Source organism: Apus apus, chromosome 4 (genome assembly GCF_020740795.1).
Source record: "Apus apus isolate bApuApu2 chromosome 4, bApuApu2.pri.cur, whole genome shotgun sequence".
Classification (NCBI taxonomy): Eukaryota; Metazoa; Chordata; class Aves; order Apodiformes; family Apodidae; genus Apus; species Apus apus.
Window position 1 is genome coordinate 99788967 of NC_067285.1, and position 20773 is coordinate 99809739.

A 20773-nucleotide genomic window follows, 5' to 3' on the forward strand; every position below is an offset into this window, starting at 1 on the left:
AGCTTTGTAGGTAGATACTCATAAAAGAAGTACCACCACAACTAGCATGCTAGCAGTTTCCAGCAGATACGATACACAGATCAGGTGCAGAATCTTAAAACTGCCATTTAGAATTACTTCTAACATAACCATGGATCGTTGTTGCAAGGTCTACTATGCCCTCTACAAAACCTTTGTGATGTCTCTCTGTCCCAGACACTTCTTGTCACTGACTGCAAGAACCTCAGCCATGAGCAAAAAATTAAACCATAAACTCTAAAAAAGCAATAACTCATCAAACATAAATATGCTCAATTTCTTTCAGTCACATGCTCTCATCAGCATATAAACAGACAGAAAAAAAGAAAATGTATTTCCATGTCTCTTTGTCTAGTATTTGTATTAAAATGTAATAGTGCACATCTGAATTAGAAGCTAAAGTGCATCAAAAAAAGGTGAAGTATATTAAAATAAATCCCTTAATACACTGCAGGAGAGCATCACAATGAAGAAGAAACCAAAATACAGTCTTTCTATGTCTCAAAGTTAATTAACTACAGTGAGCTTATTTGATTTGCAAGTTAGTCTAGGATTACTATGAACCTTGTAAAGGGACTTCTGTTTACATTACAAAGCTACCATGTAATTTAAATTCATCTGCACAGGAGAAACCTAATATTAAACAGCCCAGTTACTTCAAATCAGCACTATTTCACAAAGCAGTTCTAACTGCATCACACTGCAATCTGAGCTTCTGTGGTACATTCTGTGTTCAAGGCATCAAAGACTGCTCTGCCACTTGACCTCCCCCTGTCTTAGTTTCTCCATTTATAAACAGGAATAATATTAATCTTTCTAAACCACTTCTGAGATCTTCAGGTAATAGTAAAATAGGATTTTAAATTCAATTACTAATATAAGTTTCTATTAATAGAAAATATAGCAGGTGGAGACAGAGGACACTGAAGGACTAAGATGTTTTTGAAAGGAATATACAAGGTAAGCAGGAGCACAAATTCCAGGCATCACATGAAACTCCTCAATCTGCAAGTGCGGAATCACAGAAGATTGAACCAACTCAAACTCAAAAGAGATGCATGATATCAAATTATATTAAGCTCAACATATCCAACATATCCACGAACTCTCATAAAATATAACTGTAGTCTTTACATCACAACATTATTTTGCCGGGTGGATTATTTTTACTACTTCATTAAGATTTTTCAAAATCTCTCCTTCTCTGTCCCTCCAAACTTAAGTTTGCTTAGTTTTCAGGCAGCTCACCTTCATCAATATCTGGTGGAAGACCTCCAACAAACACCTTCCGAGAAAAACGCTCAATTCGTTCTCCATTCTGATGAGCTGAATAGCAGGTGGGGGAATTCAAGACTCCAACTTGATCACTATGACCATCGTCCAGCAAACCATCATCTATTGGGAAGAGGGAAGAACGACCTTGAAAAGAAGAGATAATAATACACATTAAAATAATGTGGTGGCAGCACGTGGTTATGTAATTTTAGGGAACGGGGCAAAAGCAGGCTGGAAAGTAAAAGTGAAAATACCAAGGTATTAGAGAAGTACACATTAGTTAAAGAAAAATTAAGAACATTAAAAATGTATTCAACTTAAAAAAGTAAATTCAAGATTGCAAGCTGACATCCCTGTAAGCATAATACTTCATCCTAAATCATATCGTAGTATTGCTGCATCCACTAGGAAAGTAGTAATTTATTTTTAAAGAAAGGGTCTTATTTCTGAAGAGATTATATTAAGGGCTGCTTAAGTGAGTTTCATTAGTCTGCCTTTGGTTTAGCTCCAAGTTAAACTGATAACTTCCATCACCTGAATGACTACTGCATGTCTAAAAATCTTACTCTTTAACTGAACAGAGGGAAACGGGAAAAAAATGTACACAGTAAGAAGTTTCAAATATGTGCATTTTCTTGTTTAAAGGTATCTGATACTGATAACATTAAGAACAGCAAAGAGAATTTCAATCAATTTGCAAAATGTAACACTTAAAAAATTAGTCCCAATGTTGATTTATACTTCTTGCTCTCAAATTCACCACGGTTTTGGAGGGAAGCCTTGTGGTGACTCCTAACACACAGGAATCTGTGGTAAGGTTAGTTACCCTGAAAGGCAAGTCTAAAATCTGAGAAGTTCACAGGATGGCTTTGCAAATGGAAACCGATCAAAACAGATGCATAGGTGGAAGAGGGGAGTGAAACATGTAATTATATCCCACTTCCCCCTATTTCATATTTACAAATTCTAGAGAACTCCAAAATGAAAAGACTCAGAAGGCTAGGATATGCATCTTAGCTTATTCTAACTTCCACTGCTCTGTTTCTCACTCACTAATTAAAAAAATATTATTAATTCAACTGTCTTCCAAAAAAAGGCAAGCAAAATAACAAACAAACAAAAATAATGTAGGGAGCACTTTGGTGACTTTTTTCCCCCACTTCAAACAGAAGTAGCAGACTGATCCATTGCAAATCCTTATGCAGGAGCAGTAGGTCCCTGACAGCTGAGTCTGCAGTACCTTAGCTGTGAGCCACCCTGCAGTCTGTAACTTTTATTCCCTCTCAGATGAACACTACCAGAAAAAAACCCATAGGAACACATGAAGACAACTATGCTGGTCCGCTAGGGGTGAGAGGAGTATGAAGACTGCCTAAGAACCAATTACTTAAAGACAAGGATGGAGAATAGAGCAAACATCATGACCAGTGACCTATGTTGTTGTGGTAATGACTAATGACCCGGATTGGGAATCTACAGCTATATTAAAAATACTGTACATCAAAAACACTGAATGGTAACCTAAGACGATAGAAAACAGCCAAATGCCATAAAAATGTCATGAGGATCACAAAATAAAAGCAGGACCCAGCACTGTACTAAGTAACAAAGACTTGAACTACAATATAGTTATGGTGGCATTTCACATTCATGTCTTAAGAAGGCATCCAATCAAGATGAGATACAGCAAATGCAGAAAACTGTAGCAAGCTCCTCCTTTCCATCAAGAATGGTGATACATGTGTTTGAGAATACGATCAGTGGGGAACAAGTGATGGCATCCTTGCTTGCTCTCATAAGGTTGTGTTCAACAGCTAGGTAGGTAAAAGATCAGTAAAGTGCCTTTAAAAATGGCAGCACGTAGCTGGTGCTCAATGGGGCAGAAAAGTGAGAAAGCAAGGGAGAAAATAAAGTTAACATAGTTGGAAGAAGCAGGCAGGCAGATTCTTCTTGTAAATCATCTGTTTAGACATAAGACAAGGAAGATCATGCTGTGAAGACTGCAGCAACTGAGTAGTGTGGATATGAGTTTCAGTTGTGACAACTAATAACAGCGATCGATCTTAAAGATGTATACAAAGAAACGGTAAGATTTGGTTACACAATCAAGAAAGGGGGATATAACAACAGATTTCTGAATTACTGATGTGGATCATGTCAAAGGTGGAACTATTATCATAGTGACAGTGAAAGAAAAAAGTGGGTAAAGGACGAAATAAGACTCAAATTGGAGGAACTCACAGGCAACTGCAGAAGTGGAAAATTTAAGAATTTTCACTAATATACGGCAGTTATTCTTAATATTTTAAACCTAAAATGACTAATTTATCTGAGTTATCTTTATAAAAAGCACCTCTGCAAGTCTCTATACTGCAAAAAACCCCAACAAAACAACCTTAAGTGACTTAAAAGCGTGCCAATTTTAATAAACTTGGCATTAGAACAGTGTCACAAAGTCATCTAAGTGTGGGTTGTTTGGTTGTTTTTTTTTCAGTTTTTGTTCTATTTTTTTAAGAAGAACACACAATTTATACTTAAGTAAGGTGTCTCTTCAGATCACAAAAATTATGTTTTTGTGTTTCTCTAGAAGTCCTTCTTAGACAATTCCAACTTACAATATACACAAGTATGTAGAAGGAAAAATAATCACACTCATCAGAAGATTTTATTTTTTACCCACAGAACAATTAAAAAATATAAGAACAATAAGACTAAGGCTTTCTTCCCAGTACAAATTTAACCATCAGAAGATGTTCTTAAATGATACTAGAGAGACCAGATTTGCTTTAATGTGGGTAAATGTTTGCCAAAAGCACTGTAGCTACTCAGAGAGTTAAGAGGACATAAGAGGACAATGGATTAACACATTTAGAATATCATGATCAATGTCTCCTAATACTTTCCTCTTCCTCATCTTCACTTTTAAATGTGCAGTTTTCACATCTCACTTTTAAATTCTCCCAATGATTGTGAATTAAAAGGATAAGCCCTTTTAAATACTTGTTTCTTTTCATTTTACGACAGTGAAAAGAACCAAACAGAATCTGCCAGGAGTCGTGAAAACACGATTGCACTGTTACATACATTGACCATGATGTAGATCATCACTCTTCTCTACATTAGGGCTACTGAGTAGTAAGTCATGAACCAATGTAGAGCTCAGGAGAGACACACATGAACTTGTGTGTATGTTGTGAACATTCAAAGCTATCAAAGATCTTCATGTTTTTGCTACACACTTTACATGGTCTTTATAATATCTGCAGGTCACATCCTCATATAGATCAGTACAGTTTTCCAAGGCCAGTCAGCTTGGCTTATACTACAAAGATCTGTTCACTACTTCTAAGAGCTGTCTAGCAAGTTTCTTTCTAAGTTTACAAAAGGCTTTTAGTTTTGCTCTCTATACTATCCCTTCTACAGAAGCAAGAGAAGATGAGTTAGAAGAACAACTAGCAAACTGTATACTTTTAAAGGGGGCAACGACTGCAAGCAGTAGCCATTAGCATGAACTAAATTATGATTAGAACTACAGTGTTTAAACTGATTAAGGGATTGGTAATTCAGACTCTAAGAAGAGATCAATAATCATAATGATCTAGACTGCATCCCTCCTTCCCTCACACCCTCCATCTTCCCCACACTAAGACAACATGCAGATAAGCTTTTATAATCAACAATCTGGATTAATTATTCATAACGATCAGTAATAGCTCAGTCAGAATTAATTGTACTGTAACAAACAGAAGTGAATTACCTCGTCTTCGCCCATAACTCCTTGCTGCATGCAAACAAAGGACAAATTGTAAAATGTCAAATAACTGTATCATGCCCACATACTAAAATATTTAAGATTCAAAGAACCATGTGGGTAAGTGATAAGTAAAAAACTGCATTGGTACTTGCTACTGATAACTGTAGATGAGAACGCATTAAACTAAAATCTCACTTAAATAACATATTGTTTTACTACTAAGTTGACTTTAGCACCAGCTGTAAAGAACAGACTTCAGAATATTTCAACTTGTCTTTATCCTTAATCTTAGAACTTAATGCATAAATTACAGTAACTTTGTAATTCACCCTTACAAACGTGATTTGTATCTCACACAAGTGACTAAATAACAGGGTCCTGAAATTGTAAAAAGGAAAGTATTACTTCAAAAAGCATGAAGCTAGCGTTAAATTAATCACAGAAACATCCTGGTCCATAGAACAGTTTGTACAGTCCTTTGCAGTGACAATACAAATGCTGTAAGCCGTGACCTTCCTTTTTCATGAAAAGACCTAGCAGAAAATTAACTGCAAGGTTTTGTTTGAAACAAAAGACTCCTTGTGGTAGCAAACAAAATAAGGGCACAAGTCACAAGAAATAGCATTGTATCAAAAACACTGCACAAAGGCAAGGCAACAATTTCTGACAGACTGAAAGTATATCCAAGATTTTCCTAACTTTGGAGTTTTGCAAGATTCTTAAAGGGATCATGCTTACAGCTACAGTTCAGAATATCATACTAATTGCTTCTCTGCCTTCGGGCTAGGAAACTAAAAATATACAGAATAGTAATACAAAAACTGTTAAGCTGTGCTTCATTTCTTAGTTACATTTCCACAAAGTATTTTCAATTCCTGTTTCACAGACTTCGTATCTGCGAAAAAATACCTTAACCATTACAGCACTGTAGCTAAATATCCAAATGGAAAACATTACTATAAACCATAATGTTACAGCAACATTTGTGAACAAAGAATATTGTGCCTTGGCACTACTGTTTTGATTTTACTAGGTCTCCATGCATGCATCATTCTCAGAAGGCAACAGTGGTTCTGTGACACTGAAATATATGAAGCCTCAAAATAACTGATTCACAAATGTTATTCATAATTTCATTCTCATATTATTAAATACTTAAATCATGGTACCTCCTATTTGCACAGGAGTTTTCAAAATGTTCAGTAAGTACATTTTTTTCTTTGCTATCTTGATTGAACTCTGAATACATCCTTGTATTTTCTCCCTTAAAACTTGTTTTGTTGCACAACAGTCAAATTCCTATCCAACTTGCATTGAACTCACTTTCAAATTTATTTTCTTCCATCTGAAAGAATTACTATTGATGAGAAGAGTTTTTTCCTTAAGTTTTTCAGATCCTCCAACTTTCTACCAGTTAGCCAAAACAGAAAAGCTCACTATCTGAAAAAGAAGTTTCTAAGTGGAAACACCTAAATTCAGATTTCCCACAGCAAAACGGAATCCACAAAGCAATATATTCTGTGTGAGTAGTTCTCTCATTAGTTGCTGCTCCACAGCGACACTAATGCTGAACTTCAGACTTGTTTTCCAGTGCAGTCAGGCACTGAAAAGACACGCAGTTCAATGTCAGTGTTGCAGCATGTACAAATCTTTCCTGACTCTTGGCCAAAGCAGCTCCCACATAGCATTAGCAGCAGCATCACTGAGCCCTCATCTAACCCCTCATATGCCTTTTTATTTTTCTTCCACAAATAAAACTGTAGAGTAACCAAGGAAAATTCAAGTGCATCACATCCATAGTAATGACTGTAGTGCCATACCCTCTCTCAAAGAATAATATACAAATGCATAATAAATAAGCATCTTTAGGAACAAGCCTTAATTTTTCTTTTTAGGTGCTTTACTTGTATGGCAAACTTCCTTCTCTGATATGTATCTTCTTGTCCACTTAGATTGCAAACCAGTTTGGGCAGGGATTTTCTGCCATTTTGCATCTAGAAAAACATGATCCTGTTCCTAGACAACCTTTAGGCACTGCTGAAAGAAATGTGATCATTAACATGAAACTGTATGTTTTTTTCCTATTTTGAGCCAGACTTTAAGACCACAGTAGCTATATTATAGGCAAGTTGTTGTAATAACACTAAGTACCAAGTCTTTCTGTTACTAAAAATACAGTGTTAAAGCAAACATCCTATTTTCATGATACTTCAGCATTTCAATCTCTACATCACATATATCTATCTATAAAACTTTATTTCAAAGGCCAGATACTACTTGTGAAGAGAGTCACACTGAACAAAATTTTTATTGCAATGAGATTATTCTTTCTGAGGATATTAGATTCAATCAGAATGATTTCTGTATTTATCAAAATGACATGCACAATGTTTTACACCTTTCAGAGCACATGCTTACAGAGCATGTGGTCTGTATAAACACATATATATCTAATTATAGATTTAGCTAGACATATGTGTTTTTATATATGCCGATTTCATAGATACATCTATATAATTAGTGCACATGTTTAGATAAATAATTGCTGGGGGGACAGACCTTTGGAAAAGGCCAGAAACTGTAGGCAAATAAATGATTTACAACAAGAAAAACAAGGAGAGATTAACCTTCTTCCTTCCTGAACTTGTTCAAAGTATAAGCCACAGAGAAATATTTTTTTGATCTTTTAGTCTATAAAGCTCAATATCTCAATTAGCCAAAAGGTTTAAAATTAGTGAGAAAGTACAAGAGATATTTTTATTCTAGAAAATATAAATTAGGCAACACATGCAAGAAGTATAATGGTGCCCCATAACAATGAAGTCCAAAAACCTTGGAAACTTCCAACATTTAAGAGTGATGCATATACAACAAAGACCATTATAGTTAAAACCTCCTGTTTCTTTCTTTATCCCTGAAGTTGCATACTAATAAGGCTTAAACCCATAAAAAATTATTACACCCTTTTTGCAAAATCAGCTCAGAGAGAAATATAAAATAGAAGTAAATACACTTTTAGTGCATGTTTATCTAGTATCAGGACAATATAACTGTACATGATGTGAGCAATGCCATCACACAAACAGTTAACGTATAATTTCTATTTTAGTCATACACACATATTTAAATAACTCAACTGAATGAGATGAATTTTTAAAAAATTATGTTGTGTAACTAGAAAAAAAAGTAGCAAGCAAGCTTCCTGGATTTCAAGATAACCACAAAATGTACGATAGAAAGTAAGATAAAATACCAGTTTTCCCTGACTCTCCTGATTTAATGATCAAACAGTGACGGTGAAGTAATGAAGCCTTTTTCACTAATACTCATTTGTCATTTAAAGAAATCCATAAACAATTATAGTAAAAATCTCCCAAGAGTCTAGAGTAAAGGAGGTAGGTGCCTAATTCCTATTTTATTCTATCAGATTTGGGTACTTAAATCCTAATAAGATTTCTTTGGAAATCACATCTTTATTGATTTTAAGTCTGAAAAAATCGTTATGACCATTCAAGTTTGGCACCCCTAACAGACTACAGAAGCTCGTTTAGCAATTCCTGTATAGGAAGCTTAATAACTTCTGTTTGAAGCGAACCACCTTTTTTTTTTAGAAGCACAACCAGCTATACTATCTTTACAAAGGAAAATCTAATACTCCCTTGCAAAACTAATCAAACGGTGAAGAATTATGTTTCAACAGCCATTAAAAAAAAAAAAAATCATTAAAACTGTAAAATTGGGGGAAACCCTATAATGGGGAAAAACACCCTCCACTGCAACAAACTCTTGAATTATTATTTCCTACAGAAAGGTTCTCTCTCAGTCGACAGGTAAAGATGCACTCAAGTAGAATCATAGAATCACTTAGGTTGGAAAAGCCCTTTAAGATGATTTGAGTCCAACCACTAACCCTATTCTAGCAAGTCCAGCACTAAGCCACATTCCAAAGTGCCACATCTAGATGACTTTTAAACACATTGAGGGATGGTGACTCATGGGTAAACCCATTCCAAAGTATCTTTTTTTTTTTACTTTTGAGACATAATAGTCATTAAAAATGCATTGCTTTTTTACAGCTTGAGCTGAAACAGATATATAATTATCAGATATATAATTTATTAAAACACATAAATCAGCTTTCCTTTGGTTCATTTCATTAATTTAAATAATTAAAACTGTAAATATTAATATTAGATATGGTTCAGTAAGTATACTTTAAATAAGCTGGAAAAGATCCATCATTTCAGAAGAAGAAAAATTAGCTAAAAATATCTAGAAGTGCTTAGTCTTAAGAGGGTTGAGGAATTCCAGCCAGAGCTCGTGTCAGAACCTTACTGAGATCTGGAGATAACAGACCGCTAAAATTAAGCCAATTAAAATCCAGTGACGGCCACTATCTAGTGTGAAGTATCTGTGCCCACACAATTGGGCCTAGGATCCTAAAAATTTTGGTGCTTCTCTTTCATGCCCCTCCTTCAATACCAAAGGACCTAATTCTTTGTTTATTGTGCAATATTTTCCTTTACTGGGTATAAAGCTAAAGCTGAATTTCCTTAAAATTGTAAACATTTATTCAGTGTCACACAAGAGAAGCCAGAAATATTTTATATCCATTTGCAAAAATGTAAATGACTGTGCAGAAGGGTAAGAAAATTTTTTTAAAAGAGCTCCACAGAACTACATACCTGAAATTTTTATTGTATTTTTTAATAATTAGGTCTTTACTGGCAATGATTAGACACACCAAATCAACGACAAAAGTGCACTTGCTTTGAGTACAACAGCTTCCACTTCTTCTAATCTAGAGAAGCTGTGGCATTATAGCTCTAATTTTTCCCAATGTAGAAGACATTTGTGTGCAAACCCCCTGATTTATTATTGACTTAGATGGATTACCAAGCTCTGCATCCTTCTTTAGCCTTGAACAAAGGCTAAAGTTCATGCCTGCACTGAGTAGCAGATGTTCATGAAGTTTGACCTACTGGGAGAGGAACGTGAACATGAACTCTAACTTCAGCATATTTTGCAGTTAGAAACACATTTGACAAAGCCAGTTCCAAAAAGCCCAAAGCAAAATGCTGTTTCATGCAAGTGTAGTAGAAAGTATTTAGTTCACCTTTTATTTACACAAGATAGAAAACATGCCTTTCTGGCTTTCTTATTTTTCTAATTTCCGTTTCTGTATAATAGATTTCTAGCACATCTTTGAGAGCATACCACTGGTTTGCTTGAGAACAAAAAAGAATAAATAGTGTATGATTACAGGCATTTCAGATTTCAAATACGCTAGATATAATGAAAGGCTGTTGCAAGATTAGCTCTTCAGTGTTGAAGACTTGAGGCAAGTAATTCAATAACAGAGTATCACAGTATAATTTTATACCAACATGTCAGATTTAAGCTAAGCTCGAGATAATTAGAAACTGTTGTAAGATCAGCACTTACCATTTAACATCAGAAGATTGTCAGTCCCTGGATGTGGATAACTCAAACGACCTTAGAACAAAACAAAAAACAAAGAACAAAACAAAACAAATGCAGAGGTTTTAGCTATTATGCTAGAAAAAAATAATGAAAACTCACTGTTTAGGATTTAACTATGAACTATATTTCCAGTTTGCCTAAGGGAAATAAAGAGCTAATATTTAACTCCAAGCACATTAACCAACAATACCCTTGACCCAAGTTAAAGCTGACAAGAACAGACTTCTTAACCTTAATTCTCTGGTCATAAGATCTGCAATGTGCTTTGGGATCAGCTCCAATAGGATAAAGCCACTTTTTGTTTCATGACACCCAGAAATAGTGCTGACTGCTTTAGTCTTCTCTTTCACAGTGACTGTGAATAACTGTACTATGCACCCTGCTTAACAGAGTGGCTCTTCTGCAGTTCAGCGGTTCTACACTGAATCAATTTAAGAAAAGTCATGTAAATAAGAATTAAGGCATTAAAAATTTATTAACCCATTTATGACTGTATCTTGGTGTATTATATATAATACTTGTATGTAATAATTTTCAGTAACCCTGGCAAACTATATTACTGGTTTATCTACAGAATTAACAAAATTAAAGAACATAACATTTTCATTTAATTTTACATTTAATAAAAATTATATGGAAAACTCATATCCTGACATTAGAATTTTTCATGTATTGCATTTTACTACATTGGTGGCATATTATACTATAATAGTTAAATGAATGGTTTAAAATGCAGAGCTGAAGTGTCTGTTTACAACAAATTCCTTTTTATTAAAGGAGACTTTTTCTGTTTACAGGAAGTTGCAAACATACCAGTAGTGCACACTGACCTAGAGAGACATTTACAATAGCTGCTGTGTTTGGAAGTGTCCTTTAATGGGCAAACCCCCCCACATTTCCATCTATCTTGCTATTAAAACATAATTGCTTGCTTATAATCCACAAGTATATATATATAAAAAAATACTGCAATTTAAACATTTAAGTCTTTTGGAGGAAGCGAGAATGTTTGTGGAGGCATAAAGAAGAATCCAGTCTAGAAGAAATAGGTGTTTAGAATTCACACAGGTTTAAAGGGGAATATATATGTGGATGGATTGCTAGATGTAAGTTTTAGTAAGACAAAAAGAAATACAGTGTAAAACCATGTGACTAGGAGCAAGACTGAAAGTTTCTTGCAATACTAGCTCTGTGTCTCACAGGACATCTCCTGGGTAAAATAAAGTACTTTTGCTGAAAATCTGTAAGTTATATGGTTTAAATTTTACTCTTCCCCTTTAGGAAACCAATGTGATATTCTTCTACCAAAAAACTACAGAAAAAAATATACATTATGAACTCTTACACTCAGGTTTAGGATATTTTCTTCAGCCTTATTTGTTGGCACTGTGGCAAAATGATTTTTATACAGTCATGTGCATTTCTCTTCCTCCAGATTTCATTATTACAAGAATGGATGGTATCAGAACACAGATTAAGTAGGAACTATTTGCTTTGGAATTTGAAAGTGTGGGCAAAGCAGTAAAGGGCAAGGGCAGCCTCCTGGAAAAGGGGAGATGAACACCACACAAAAGGACTCTACTGTCTTCTCTAATTTCTACAGAATTTTTGAGCAGGATTAGGCAAGATGCTAAACAAACATCTTTGCAGGAGTCTCTGCCTTCATTTTCCTTATCCTCAAGATGCCCGGTTTTAACATAAAAGCCATTTTTTCTAGTCAGGTTGAACATTTACAACTTTACCTAATGTTTCTTGGAACTATAAATATTCTGCCATTCTACCAATGCATGCTAGTATAAGAGGAAAATAACTGGGAACGAGGCACCCTTAAACTACCATCTGGAAGCTGACACTAGTTTGCTCAGCCTGGTGTCTAAGAAGCCACTTTCTTTCACTTATTAGCTCTTTGGCCTATAAAGGTAATACTAATTTGCTAAAAAGCAAGGATTCTACAAGATTATTTACTGTCACCATCATGCTTATATATGGTGCTCTAGAAATACTTGCAACAATACGAGCTGTATCTTGCAAATCAGAATGCTGTATCAATCTAGAATAACAATGAAACTGTGAGGAAATTATTCTCTCTACTGGGAGCTGTCCCTGCTCATGCAGGGAAGTTGGAACTTGGTGATGGTCTAGGTCCCTTCCAATTCAAACCATTCTATGATTTTATCTCATCTTGAACCTCTGCGAATCTGCGCTAACAGTTTTTCTCCCTGTCTGTATACATTTATCTTCTTTTCCTATTTATCAAGAGAGACAAAAGATACATTCCTTCTAGAAGTACCACAGAAAGAAAGATCAGGTTTAAGACCCAGCAGAAGAGAGAAGCCCACCAGTGTCAACACCTGGAAAGAAAAACTGTTTTAGAAGATAGTAAACTCTGGGTTTACAACTCTCATTTTGCATTATTTTGCTTTTTTTCCCCTATAGCTGCATCTGAAACACAGGTGTCAAACTGGAAAAACTGAACTAATAAAGCACTCCTCATTAAGTAGCATGTAGAGAATGCACTAAGGAGCTGGGCCCACTACTGCAGAGTAAAACCTATGAATCACACCAACCCAAAGAAATCCAAGCTTGCTATGTTACAGACAACAATTTACTAGCTCAGGTAATGCATTATTTGAGGGTTAGAAAGGAGAAAGAGTAAGGTGGTTTTCAGTGCACGTACCACTGTACTGATACTTCAGTCTTATTTACATGGTTATTTCAATGAAATAATACTTCATATTAATGAATTCTGGTGACCTTGTATTACTAACTTGTCTAGTATTTGGACTTCCAACCTGAGTAACATTTTTAACACAGAGGTTTTTTAACATAGAGGTTTGCTTACTTTTTTGAAATACGATCACTGTTATTTGGTATGTTAACTTAGGTTCTTATCCCTCATATTAATCTTTTGAAGTGAAATGCAGTATTTCTAGGGGGTCCACCTGAAGTGCATGATACATATAAATTAAGAACACTTCACACATGGGGCTAGGTGCAAGATCAGTTTTGTACAGAGACCAGATTACACTATTTTTTAACAGCTTATTCTAGTTAAACGAACATTTACAATTTAAAATATCAGCATGTAAAACACAGAAGATGGGAGCACCATCATATAACAATTTACTTTGTTTCTATCACATATTTATTTCTATTTAGCTACTTTCACTGCACATTGTTTGATGCATTTTTTAAAAAAGGACCATTTTAAGAACTGCCCCTGCCACAAATCCTATCTAATCCCATCTTACCTCAATGCCAGTAATCCAGACTCATATACAATAAATATTCTAGTAATTCCAGTGGCCTCTGCCTGCTTAAAAAAGTAATTTTAATAGCATATAAAGATGCTTTACTAGTTTAAAATCAACTACAAATTTGTTAGAGAGCATCTAATATTTAAATAATTGCTGTATTCCATTCCTGAGAAATGAAAAGTAATCACTGTCTACAGAACTCAGCTCTACAGCATCCAAAATTAGTAACATACTGCTATCTGGAACAAATACAAAGCCTAGTATTACAGTACTGCATCATAAAGTATCATGTTATAGAAATTTTTCCTGTGGAAAACTAAACTTGCAACTTCATAATGTAACTGCTTATTAATAATTCTAATGTATCATGGCTAAATTCAAAACAGTATTGCTAAGGAGAAGCAGGTATGTTTGACATTTTTTATGCAACTAGAGTTCATTGAATTTAACCTCCTGTTCTATATCTAAATGGAATTAATGTTAATAGAACTGCCTGGTACGTATTTCTCACAATGTATTCTTCTGTAAGCACAGAAAAAAATAAAAAGATTGCAAATAAATTTTGGTAGGCCAGTTTATCCACTAAATCCAGTTTAAAGTCTTGCTAATCCAAACCATGAGGAAAGAGTAACAAACTTAGTTTTAGATACACTTCTGTAATTTCATGTTACTAATATAGGCAATGGAAATTTACATTTTCTTGTAAGCTTCTTCTGAGCATGCAGATGTTTTGCTTACTCACTTTTCATTTTAAGGCAGATTCGTATCTACCTTTGGAAAAGCATACTTTCTATTCCTATTTAACTAGACTGTTGGAGAACCCAGATATATTAAAACATTTGGGATAGATTTAATTAAAATGACCACTTTAAACATTGCTGACTCAGTTTCACAGGTTTGATGTTTCATATCTACTTCCTCCCCTTTTTAAAAACAGAAGTCTTAAATGGTTGAATGAAGAGACTGAGTCACAAAATCCTTTCCCACCTTCCTTTTTTCAAGAGATCTCCTGACTAGAAGAGAAACAGCTTCCAAGTTACACTTTTCCCAAACTACTTTAACAGACCAGACCAGTCGGCTGAGGATTGCAGCAGTTTCAGAAACCTCAGTTTTTGAATCAGAGTAGTTAAGACAACAGCACAAAACCATGTTTGGACAACACCCAGTTACAGAAAGCCTAGATAGTACCCTTTCAAACGCTTGTGTAAGAGTGATGTAAGTCATAACGAGGCCAAATGTGCTGTCTCTGATGGTCAATCTATTTAGGCAAATCAGTCTACCAGTCTTAAGATATATGCATTTATCATAAGAGGTTTCTATGACAGAAAGGAGAATCAATCTGTCTGTACAATTTCAAAGCCTTTTGTATGACTTAAGAGCAAAGCTTTTCCTTCCATACTTTTTTGTTCAGCCTCAGAAACTCTTTTCTGAGCACAATTTGAATTAGTCTAGGAAGGAACTGTGTAACTTTAAACCTTAGAGCCTTGTAATACAAAACACAAACCAAATGTTTTGAAAACTAAAGTTACCATATGCAAAGAAAATGTTCTCCACCATGTTGCTTAGTCACTGATGCTTTTCTTTTTACTCCACTTAGCATGCACCAACAGGTTGCTTTTAAAAGAAAGATACCTAACAGCTGAAAAACTCCACTAAATCCATTTAAAGGAAAATAAAACCAAGAAAAAGACTGAAGTTATATTTCCCCACAGTAAAGACAAATACTCATGTTTTCCTTTTATTAATTACTAACTATACAAAAAATGTGTAACTTCCCTAAAAAATTTGTCTAATTCAAGTTCAGTGCTGTCTTACATCTAGATTGCAGAGCTACAAGAGAGTTGGTCAGGAAACAGAAATTAATAATAAATTGAGCACAGTATCAACACTCTTGCCTTATAAATGACTAGCCCTGAAATTACATGGAAAATACCAGTCTTTACTAAAGACTGTTTATTACTAAAGACTATTGACTGTTTAAAACAGTCAATAAATTTCATTAAATCACCTGCTTCTCAATACTGATACATATTCCATGCAAAATACAACAGTTTCTTCTAAGCTTTTTCCATAATGTTTTAGGCCAGTATTTGCTTTCCTGTTTCTGAAATGTCTAGAGTCCAAGTTTTCTACATCTTCACATCAAGAAGCATTGGTATTTGGGGTAGGAGAAGGAAAAAATAATGCAAGTACATGAGGTATGTCTGGAAAAGAGTTACAATACCAATACCCACATATTTCAGGCTCTCAATATTCCAGTTCTTCTCTCAAAATAATTTTAAGGGCTATCAGAAGAATAAAAAGGTTATTTAAGAACAATGATGTAAAATGAATCAAGTTATTTTAACTTTTATTAATTTTTTCTTAAGTTTACTTTCCATTAATTGGATGGGGTAATCTTAAACATTACTTAATGTCTTATTATGAAATGCATTTCAAGAAAGCTGCATGGCAAAGATCAATTTTACCATGATTAGTAATTCTGCTGCAATAGCCAGTGAAATCAAGCATCTATTCCCTATTAACCTACCTTGAAAAAATAGGTTACTGAAAGCTAAAAATTACTTCTTTGTAATGACTAAACTTTGACTAGGTGAAGCCAAAACTATGCGTTTCTAAACAATTTTTGGCAGGCACAATCTTAGCTTTCACTGATTTGGATTTAAAGTAAAATGGTTTCAAGTTCATGAAAGCAAAAGTGGTGAAATTTTACCTCCTTCTAAAATGGGTCTTGAAATGCAAAACTTAAAGCTGTGGGCTAGTACACAGTGTCTGTTCTGCATTGTGCAAAATCTGAGACAAGATGCTTAGTCATACTCCAGATATTGTAAGCAGCTAAATCTGAAACACGTGCTTAAAATTCCAGGGACCTCCATTTTACTGCTGTGGTCAGACATAAAAGATGGATTGTGTTAGTGTGCTTATATTTACTCAAAAGCTTGTCATAAAATATTCTCTAGCTACAATATATTCTTTAGTTACAACTAAGTATGTTATATGTGTAAGTAAGAACAATAATTAACAATAATATTCTTAAAACTGTGCATTCTGCAAGCAAATATGATGTGTTCTTCAGTAAATGTCAGATTTTCTGTGGTGAAAAGTGACAGAGACTGAAATAATAATATCAGTGTTACATGGTTTGCAGGAAAGAAAAAAAAAGTTGCAAGGAAATTACAGAAATGCCAACTAATGGTAACTAAACAGAAGAAGGGTACAGAGAAACTAAAAGGCTATTTTAGGATGTGATTTCTTCTCATTTTCAGTCAGTGAGGCACATGTCTAATGTCTTACTGCTAATAATGTAGCTGTTTCTGTTGAAATAATAACTTACAAAGAGCAAAAATATATTAATCAAACAATTTAAATAACAGCACACAATCACTCTAGTTAAATTCAGTTGGCGTGTGCATTGTTCTCTGGCATTCAAACAAAAAAAGTTGATTTCCTTTGAATTAATCAGTATCTATGGCTTCCATCTGGTTTAGTTCAAACATAAAACTTAGCAGAATTTTTACTGCAAGAGTATGATGGTGAAACGGTTAAAAAAAAATCTCTCAACTGTAGACTGAAACCATAACCTCCATGTCCCTAGAAAGCACAGTGTAACTATGGAATCTTTACTGAGTTCTTCAAAAGTGTCTGTCTATGAACTCAATTCACTTTAAAATCTTACAGCTTTGTCTTGTCTTATTCTCTCTGAAAGATTATTATTGGAAATATATAGTTTCCATCTATTGTATTGTAATGAAACATGAAGAGATGTATAAAAATAGGTCTTTTCTGTCCTCGCAGTGCCTCTGAATATTCTACTGCATTATAGAGCCAAAATGAAACAGTGAGACAGCAGCAGGAACAAAGCAACCACTTCCATTTGTCATGTAGCATGCATAAAAAAGAGATCAACTGGTTTACAGTGATGTGAGAAGTGCCAATGACAGTAGATTGCTATAGAAGATCTGAATTCTCTGATTTTATGCCTAACAGTAGCTTTACCTTTTTACATCCTTCCTGATGGTAGATGTAGGTTCAGATAAGCAAATAAATACCAGTCACCACCCAAGAGTGGCAAATTGAACCTTGTCTTTGATGGCATACAATGGTTTTAGTCCACAGCAGTTGCTACTGGTCTGACTGTTCATGGGTTTCAGTGCATTTTGTCATGTAGTAATGTTTTGTAAACATGCAGAATACACAGAAAATTAATTTAACAATGGACTTAAATAATAACATTGTTAAAACCGGAGTTAATCCTCCACAGGCAGTAAGAAACAAGACCAGATTTAAGAACATTCAATTTCAGCTTCCACTTTAAAGAAGAGGAAATTTAACTGGCTAACTAAATGCTACCTACTTACTGAGGCCTTTCAGAGATTTTTCAGCTTGAAAAAAAAAAAACAACCCACCCCAGACTTCTGGCTTTACATTATAAATCTTACAACACTACTACCTGCTATCTGAATACTACAGGTCTTCAAATTAATTACAGATCTTAAGAGAATCATGAGACTCTAGCAAAGTGTCGTTAAAATCAGAACACAGGTCTGTATGTGCCAATGTAATGTATCATAAGTTTAGGAGCCTTTAGAAATAAAGAATGGATGGGAGTAAACAACAATATTAAATTTGACCCAAAATTTGACAGTAAACTCCACCTGAGAATACATATGAAAAAACAGAATTCAAAAGAGTGAGTTACTGCACAGTAAATAGAGGAGTTGAAATTGGTGCCCACAAATATTAGCTATATGCTTATGGCTGTGGCTAAATGATTTGAGCAGAGCCTGAAAGCCTAAGAGGAGCCAGCATTCTAAAGACAAGCGTATTTCTGAACTTCTTCAGACAAACAGAAACCAGAGAACTGGATGCACTATTAGCCTCCAGGGGCTTTGAAAAAAATATTTGAAAGGACAAAACCTGAATTTATCAGTGGACTTAATTTTCTTTTTCAACTTCCACTGCAAAGAAAGGGAAAATTAACCAGCTAACACTGACAGTGGTTTGATTGAACTCCCCCTCTCTTTTCGCTAACTCTAATAGAACAGTGTGTCTTTACAAACTAAAGCAGAATTTCCAACAGTAGACAAGTAGATTTCAAATAAAACTATGAATTTTTGGGGAGAAGTGAGGTACGGATGGAGGGGAGAAGGAGAAAAGCCGAGGAAACCAGTAAAGCTTAAGTTACGTTTTAAATAACCGTAAACCAACGTTTTCAATAAAGTACAGCTTGAGATTGACCTTTCACGTCAGTTGAGAATATAATTCATTTTCTATTTTAATATTATTCTATAATCTAAATTAGCAATCAAAATTAATTCAAATATGCAGAATGGATGACCCTTTTTTCTTTACTTAGCATAGTAACATACCTTTAAGTGGATCATGCTCTGCTCTCATAATGTCAATAAGGGAGTTTTCCAAAGAGTGCATATTCAGACTGTCATACATTCTATTTCGATCCTAAAAGAGAACAAAATCCTTAGTATTGAAATACAAATTCTGTACTTTTTAACAGGAAACTTGATAGGAAGACAAAGGTACCTACTAAAGGCTGTACTCTCAAGACACTCTGCAGATGGACAGCAATACAAAGCTTAAGACACCTGAATTTAGTAACAGCAAGACCTGATTTTTAACAGTAAGTTTAATACCATCTAAATATAAAACTAGATATGCACTGTGAATAACTCATCTGTGTATACCCTTTTAATAGCCTGTGATTGCATATTTGTTTCAGAAGAACTGCTTACATCAGTTCCAGTGATCCACAGCAGTTAAGCATTAGGCTGTTTAATGACAGAGACTAATGTCTGTAAAAGCTCAGTTTCATTTCATGCAGAAGTTACACAGTGAGTAAGGTGGGCAACTACAGGACAAGAAGGGCAGTCGCCTCACATGAATGAGAGCATTTTCTTGGTGCTTGGCTAAGGACCTGCACGGGCACTCAGCCCCCTGCTGAGACTGCACTTCCTGGCTTGCCGGTGATTAATCCGAGACCCTCTGCATTCAAAGACTTGATTTACAAATGGTCAGCACTAAATGGTTAAAGGTTGGAAAATTAAAGCTGAACTATGAAAAGATTACAAAGCTTATTTACTAATAGATTACCAGCCTTGCAAAGAACAAATTTTTTGAACATGAAGAATAGTCAGAGTTACCATAATGCCTTGCAAATCTTTTCATGTAAGATAATAAAAGGTTTTGTAATAAATCCTAAATGTTTGCACTGATTTTATAGTCAACGAAGACATTTTCTCCCACATTCCGTAATACACCCAAGCTACAGAGACAGAAAAAAAGCTTACTTCTAACTTCCTTAGTCTTTCTGGAATACCTTCAGAGACTGAAAACAGCTAGTGTAAAACCCTAATCTCTTCTACTTGCAAGGCTTCTGGATGGACTGTATTGCACTTAAACGAATCCAATAATCACACATTAATTTTCCTGTTTTTCCTCTCAAGTTGCACTCTATTAATTCAACAGAGTAGGGTGAAACACACCACAGACATCCTACAACTATTAAAATTCACTACAGATATAGCCATATACTTTGTATGTGCATAATGGGATAGAAGGTATCTGACCCACACTCATTGTGTCTCTCCAAGGCAGTTCAGCAGAACATAAATTCATTTCAAACTTTTTCCCTCAGCAAGCAGGTTATTTTGATTATTTGCAGAGTGAAAAAGCAGGCTTTGAAATTGAGGTTTTCTACGAGTTAGGAAGTATGACTTAGAAACAGGTTTCAAAACAAGCCTTGACGAAACTAAAATTTTACTTTATTTTCGAGTTCAGTCAACTTGGATACAACATTGGGATAGACAGAGAGAGAAAGGCTGCTGTTGCAGCACACTCTCTCCTTCAAACAATTATAAAGAGTATTTGCTTCCTACTGGGCAAGCAATCTGCTACATTCATTTGATCAAGTTCTTCTTTTTTAAATTTTTTTTTTAAGTCTTTCTACAATTTTAATGATATACTTAGA

General features: G+C 34.7%; 1 protein-coding gene across 1 annotated transcript in view; it reads right to left on the reverse strand.

Annotated features, from left to right (window-relative positions):
• CPEB2 (cytoplasmic polyadenylation element binding protein 2) overlaps positions 1–20773 on the reverse strand; it is a 52461-nt gene that overhangs the window by 18336 nt on the left and 13352 nt on the right. Inside the window, 4 exon segments of the mRNA XM_051617827.1 lie at positions 1267–1437; positions 5051–5074; positions 10493–10543; positions 19158–19248. Of these exon segments, the coding sequence (XP_051473787.1) occupies positions 1267–1437; positions 5051–5074; positions 10493–10543; positions 19158–19248 (337 nt within the window).